The sequence below is a fragment of the Octopus bimaculoides genome, chromosome 19 (assembly GCF_001194135.2).
Source record: "Octopus bimaculoides isolate UCB-OBI-ISO-001 chromosome 19, ASM119413v2, whole genome shotgun sequence".
NCBI classification, from domain to species: Eukaryota; Metazoa; Mollusca; class Cephalopoda; order Octopoda; family Octopodidae; genus Octopus; species Octopus bimaculoides.
In genome coordinates, this window is record NC_068999.1 from 50,089,897 (window position 1) to 50,097,272 (window position 7,376).

General features: G+C 35.2%; 1 protein-coding gene across 12 annotated transcripts in view; it reads left to right on the top strand.

Annotated features, from left to right (window-relative positions):
- LOC106884116 (KH domain-containing RNA-binding protein qki.L) overlaps positions 1-7,376 on the top strand; it is a 77,342-nt gene that overhangs the window by 52,792 nt on the left and 17,174 nt on the right. For 7 of the 12 annotated variants that reach the window (XM_014935685.2, XM_052974744.1, XM_052974745.1 and 4 more), the window contains exon 4: positions 1,250-1,393. The exons of 1 other annotated variant lie outside the window; for it this stretch is intronic. In XM_014935685.2, coding sequence (XP_014791171.1) covers positions 1,250-1,393 — 144 coding nt within the window. Of the gene's footprint in view, positions 1-1,249; positions 1,394-4,126; positions 4,163-7,376 lie in introns of all 12 variants that reach the window. 4 more of the 12 variants (XM_014911997.2, XM_014935523.2, XM_014935605.2 and 1 more) reach the window with 1 other exon arrangement.

Consider the following 7,376-nt stretch of genomic DNA (forward strand, 5'->3'; position numbering starts at 1 on the left):
GCCATGAGGACAAAATGACCCAAATATGATTAATATATCTGAAAAAGCAAAAATATATTTTTCCCCGAGATAGTCATATGAACGAATATTGTCTGCACTGTGCGTGTGTACACACACACACACACACACACACGTGCATACATTTGTGTGAATGTATATTGAACTAAATAAACTAAGCTAGCTTGTCTCATGTTGAGTAGTGTATTCATACACGCACACACAGTGGTAAAGTTCAGAAGGTAGGGTCAAGAATTTAAACTTTAGAGCCAATGTTTAACTCCCGAAGTGTCTATTCACAGCTTTAAATAGCAACTTTCAATGCATTAGCTTGGATTGTATCCCCACCCTTTCAGGATATTGTGAACCCACAAGGGATTGTGAGTTTTCGTAGAAGTAGAGAAATGTAAACCAAATGCATTTAAAAAAAAAAAAAAACTCTGTTAGGATTAATATATGAATAGGATTTTGTTATCGATGAGTACAAAATTTGACTGATGGTGCCACAAAGTCTGATATGTAATTATGGAGCAGTTTCCATAAATATTGGACATCATCATTTAATAATCATTCTTGTAGGAGTCAGACAGAGTTAAATTTTCTATGGCCAGAATCCCTTCCTGTCACCAACTTTTACATTTCCAAGCAAGTTAACATTTTCCATGGAAGACTAGGAACAAACAACATCGCTTGTATGATAGTGATGTTCATCCACACACCGGGGCAAGGGTGTGTACACACACACACACACACACACACACACACACACACACACACACACACACGTGATGAGCTTCTTTCAGTTTCTAACTACCAAATCCACTCACAAGACTTTGGTCGGCCCAGAGTTACAGTAGAAAACTCACAAGGTGGCACCATGCCATGGGACTGAACCCAAGACCATGTTTCAGAAGCAAGCTTCTCAACCACATAGCCACATTGCACCCAATTCATGCAAGTGTATAAAAAGAGAGACAGGTCGGATGAGATAAATTTTGTGCACTAGCTTCTGTTCGATTAAAAAAAAAAAAACTTTTTCTTTTGTCTTTACAAAACACAAGGGAAGAGATGTTTGCAAATTGCCATTCTGTAAAAGTGGGGGTGGTACTAAGCTGCCAAATGTTGAGGAACTCCCTCCCTCCCCGACTTGTACTTAAATATTGAAACGGCACCAAGTGTGCCAATACCTTTTGACTTTTGCTGGGCTTCTTGACTGTTCGCTCAATGGCTTTTGGATTTTCCTACTATGCAGGAGGAGTTGAATCGGGGAAAGCCAAACTGGGAACACTTGAACGAAGAGTTGCATGTACTCATCACTGTAGAAGACACACGTAACAGAGCAGAAATCAAGTTACAGAAGGCTGTCGAAGAAGTGAAACGACTATTGGTGCCAGCAGTAAGTAACACAGTAATAATTGTCTTTTTTAAGGTGGTTTGAGTAGACAAGTATTGGTAAATGCAAGAATCTGAAGGCAGGGTTGGCAGACGGGGAAAGAGGAGGGGCAGTATTGTTAGTTTTTTTTCTAAAACAGTAGGTTCTAAAAATTGCTTAATTCTGCTTAGTTTTGATTTTTTTTTTTTTTTTTTTTTTTTTTTTTTTTTTTTTTTTTTTTTTTTTTTTTTTGACTGCTGATATTATAATAATGTAATTTATTAATAAAAATAATCATAATAATGAATTTACTAAGCCAATGGCAAATCTGTATTACAAGACTAGTGTTTCTTTCTGGTGACTAAATTTTCATCACAGCATGGAAAGGGTTCTAACTAAGCTAATAAAGCAAACTAGTCTTTTTCTCTTATTTTTTTTCCTTGTTGCTTGATTAAAGTGGAAAAAAAAAAAAAAAAACTAATTAAAATTTTTTTTTTTCACCCTGAATCTGATGGGTGGGGTGCAGCAGAGATAATAATTTCATGCATATCTTTTCTTTGTAACACTATTTGCTTGTCAATTCTAAGATCTCTCTAATATGGAAATGCATGACCTTAGCTTCCTTTACTTATCTTAAATATTTAGTCTCTCAGGTTTCTTATTTTCTATAGGATTTTTTTTAAAGTATATTTTAGTGTCCTGTGACCAGGAAGATAAATAAAAAAGAAATTTTATATGCTCCTGAAAATTTTATGAGAAGGATTTTTTCTCCTTTCTTTCTCTCCCTCTCTCTCTCGTGTCCCACCACCAACATTAGTTTATTTAGCTAATTTCACATTTGTACCATTATAATTACTCCTTGTTTTTCATCAGTACAAAAGTTGTTCCCCTCATTTTCCTCTTGTCTTGTTTACTTCAATAAATTATTGGCATTTCTCTTATTTTCTAAGCATTCTTGCTTTATAATACTGCTCGAAATTTTTGAGTATTTCATTTTCAACATGTTCACATCAGAGGACAATAGCAGTCGGCAGAGCACGGACAAAACTGCCTTGTTGTATATGGTTATGTCCTACATGTTCTGTGTTCAAAATCTATCAGGTCAACTTAACCTCTCATCCTTCCAATAATTGGTGTTGATGTAATAGACTATAGCTGAGAAAGGACTACCCCAGCATGGCCACAGTCCAAGGACTAAGTATTGTTCTTTCTCTCAGTAATTATTCCCAGTATATTCATTATATTTTAGTATATAAATGAAATACAGCATATAATGTCTATCTCATCTTGAAACTTGAGTTTTGTGTTCCGCCTTGCCTAATATTAGTGCCAGCCTCACTTAGCTTTAGGCTTGTGTGTATTTGCTCTATGAATTTGTTTCTGTGAAAATTCTCATTCAGCCAAAAACATTTTGTACCGTTTTGCTTTTTGTACTTTTGACTGAAAATGTCTTAATGTGGCTGCAGAGATATTTGAGGAAAAGTTGAGGAAAATTTTCTTTTCTTTATTAACCCTTTAGCATTTAAATCGGCTATATCCAGCCCAAATATTCTGTCTGTTTTAAGTTTAAACCAGTCAGATCTGGACTCTCACACCTACCATACAATGTCATTCTGAAAATAATCACAGCATTGAAATCTTGAATCTCTGAGGTAATCTATGGTCTTAGTACTTATCATGAGAGTGCAGGCGTGTGGTGTAATTGTATTTTACATTTGTGCTCCAGTCTTAAGATTAGTTTGAATTTCTGTATTGGGCACTACATTGTGTTCTTGAGCAAGAAAAAAAAAACCGCTTCACTTCATGTTGCTCCAGTCCAGTTAGTTGTGAATAAGTTCCAGCATTAGTTGGGCAGTTAACCCTGTGATAGACTGGCATCCCATTCAGTGGTGGAGGAATGTTATAATCTGTCACGTATACTCCATGGAAACCTGATTAAGCCCTGACCTTATGAATCCAAGGACTCAAGACAGACCTAACTTATCACATGAGGCACGAAAGACCCTTAAAAAAAAATTCCTCTCCTGCTAATGTAAGTCGAGCTATGTTTCAAAGTAAGTCTTCAATAGCCAAAATGCAGTTATGGACTGACTTGACCTACAGGTCATCCCATAGAAAACCCTTCATCCAGCAATCTGTTCTGTCTGTGAATGGGTTTCACTTGTGGAAATTCTTAGCCGTACACAGTATGGTTGTGTGATTAACAGGTTCACTTTACAACTACACAGTTCAGTCCTAATGTGTGACATTTTGCGTAAGTGTCTTCTATAATTTCAAGCTAACCTGTACTCCATGACTGGGATTTGGCACATAGAAATGGTACAGTAGTTCATAATGTGTGTAATTGTTTCTTAATATCCTGTCTGTTAGTCTGGTAATCAATAAGATAGGTACTAGAAGTGCTGGGAATGATCGATATATAAATGACTAAATACATGATGAAAGCAATGTCCTCAGCATAGCTGCAGTCCAATGACCGAAACCAGTCGAAAAATATAGCAAAGTAGTAATATTTGGTATGTGTAATAATGGTGTTTTCCACATTTTTATTTTCATTATTTTATTTTTCTGTTCTGTTGAATGTTGTGGTGATTGGAGCCACATCTTTGGAGATTTTAAGGAAATGGGTTAAATGCAAAAAAAAAAAAAGAAATTTCTTTTTCCTACAAAGCAAAATAATAGAGATTAGTCGTTTATTTGCTTGTATTAGATTTCTAAAACTATTGTTTAAGAATCCTGCAACAATTTTTATTACATGCTTCGAGGAAGGACAGTCAACTTGATTCCAAACATGTAAGTAAATCTACATTGTGTGTCATACACATATATATACTCACACATGTATGTGCATATACATATGTACATATGTATATCTACATACATATATATATATATATATATAGAAATATATATATATATATATATATTCTAGATGTGTGTATTATATATATATATATTCTGGAAGGTTCTTGCATGATTATCTCCCAAACATAGGTGTAAAGCTTTCTTTGTTTATATTTTTATATTATTTCCACTTTATTTATTTATTTTTTTTCCTTCACATTCTATTTGCTATATATATATATTATATATTTGGTGATAATGTTTCTTAGCTGTTGTCTTCTGTGGCTCTTCAATTCCAATTTCACAGGTTGCCAGTTGCTTTTAACAAAAAAAGAAAAAAAAAATATTTTATAAATATTTGCACTTTGGTACTTATTGTAATTTTTTTGTAATTTTTATTTTCCTATTTTTTCCATTTGCTTCAGTTGTTTTTTTTTTTTTTTTCCTGAAATGTGATATTTGCAAAACACCTTTCTTGTCTCCCCCTTCCCCCTCCTCTACACTCGCTTTCATGTTGTCATTTAAACTCAAACGTGTGTGTGTGTGTGTCTTATGTAGATGTTAGTATAACAAGCAACTTGTTCATTCAGTAAAAGAAATTGCAAAAAAAAATATATATATAAAGTTTCTATTAAAATTAAAAAAAAAAATTCCTGGCAACAAGCTGCATGCTTTATTAAAATACAAAAAAAAAAAAAATTGTAAATAAATTCATATCTGAATATATATTACTTTCATATTAGTTTCTCTATTGCATGTTTATCTTGTTTTTTTTTTTTTACCCCCTTTCACACTTAAACACTTCCCCTTCTCCCCTCACACTTGTAAATTTTTAAGAGAAAACTGCATGATAATTCCCCACCCATTCCCATCAATAGTATCACAAACTTGCTGTGGTTCTGCTATTCATATCCCCGATGCTTTTTTTTTCCTTCTAAAAAGCAGTGATTTCTTTCTCTTCCTTCCTTCTGTATGTATGTGGATAAGCTCATGTATTACTAGTTACTGATTTCAGATACTATTATACTCTTAAATTGGTTGGCGTTAGGAAGGGCATCCAGCTTTAGATACCATGCCAAAAACAGTCATAGAACCTACTTGTGCCCTCTGGCTTGTCTGTTCTTGTCAAACTGTCCAACTCATGCCAGCATGGGAAAAAAGGCATGTTAAATTATTATATATATATATACATGCACACACATAGAGAGAGAGAAAGAGATTGGGAGTTTTTGTCAGGGTGACTTTACCTGATAGGTATGCTCTCTCAGTGATCAAATTGTGGTGCCACTAAAATTCCAGTATGAACTGCAGTTTATGTGATTTTGTTACTGCATTTCTAAAGCAGTTAGAAGTGATTTTCTCATATATATTCTGGAGGATTCTTATGTGAATATCGTCCCCAAAATATAGATGAAAATAAAAATATTTCTGTTAGTGTACCACCAATGAGAAATGCTATTAATAGTTTGATAGTGGAAGTATGTCTGGTTGCCCACATTACATTAATTAGTAAAATGTAAAACAAAAAAAAAGTAAGCTGAATTGTGATAGTTCATGTGTGTGCATGAGAGAGAAAGAGAGACATAAAGTACAAGGAAAAACAGATTGACACAAAGAAAATGCACAGGGGACACACAGGTGCACAGTTGTTGGCTAAAGTCTAGTAGTTTCATTGTGCCAGTGGATTTAAGGGAAAACCTGTTAGGAAAAGGTTTAACAAAAACAGGACAATGAGGTTTAGGACACTGTGCTTACAGTATAACAGCTTGCACTTCTTATAGATGTAGTCATTCTTTTGGAAAATGATCAAAATCCAATGATGATGTCCATTTCCTTATGGACTTCGTAGCAGCTGAGATGTGAGACCATTTGTCCTGGGACTAGGAAGGGTGCTAATGGCAACAGAACACATGGCACAATAAAACCCTCATTGCACAAAGCACCAGGACTGGTTTGATGATTATTAGACCCCTTTTACAGCTTGCTTAAGGACCTGCACCAAGTACTCTGAGTAACTTGGGTGCACCTTGGTCTGATGACTAACACCCAGCCTCATTGGCATTTTCTTGGAGGGTATGTGAAGTCTTGTACTTTGAAGACTAAAAACTGCAAGCACAATTTTTATGCTGTCGGCACAGTTTAACACTTGCGATGGATCAGAATATATTGTCCTGCTGCAGTGGGTGTTAACTTTCAAACACCCTCTTCAATTAGGACTCTGGTTCAGACTTCATCATTATTGACATACTTTTCAAAATTTCCTTTCCCCCGCTACTTACATCTCAAGACACTCTACCAGCTGTCCATTCTGCACACCTGTGTGCATATACACATGCACGTGCATGCACACACACATGCACGCACAGTCTCTTTCTCTCTCTCTCTCTCTCTCTTTCCCTCTCCAGCAACTGTTGTCTTCTAGCCCATACCAATCCGAAAAATATTTCAAAAGATAGTAATAACTTTTGGTTTCCCAAAATGAGTTATTTCAGATATTTCTTCCAGAAATTTCAAAATCCTGTCCACACTCAGGTGTCTGTGGCTGCCATGGTAACTATCTTGCCTACCTGGGTCCATTTGGAGTAATCTGCATATGCTCACAGCATGGCACTAGTAATTGGATGAGAATTACTGATGCTTGGTGTTGACTGTTGGCATTTTATTTCATTTTACTGCAGCTTTTCTAAGTCATTAAATTCTAAAGAATCCACAAGTGAAGAGGAGGGGACTCACATTGAACAAAAAAAATGCCATTTGCATAAGACTTGCTGGGAAACCTATGACAAATTTCCTTAGTGAGAACTTCTGACTTTCAGCTCTGAGTAAACCTTTGTTAAATATAGAGGGTGGTTTTAACCCTTTAGCACTCAAACCAACCATATGCCAAAATATTTAACCTGTTTCATGTTGAAACTGGCCAGATCCAGCCTCTCACCTCAACCCTACAATGTCGTTCTAAAACTAAACCATCACATCATTGAAATATCTAAGCTACAAGATAATGCATGATTAATTCAAAACAATATAAACAAGCATATTTGACAATCTGAATATTAAAGGGTTAAAACACTTCATAAAAGTGAGTGGGGCTTTACAATTTGAGCTGGGGGTTTTGTTCTAATGGAGAAAACTCTCCTTGGGTAGAAAATATTTTTGATTTTTC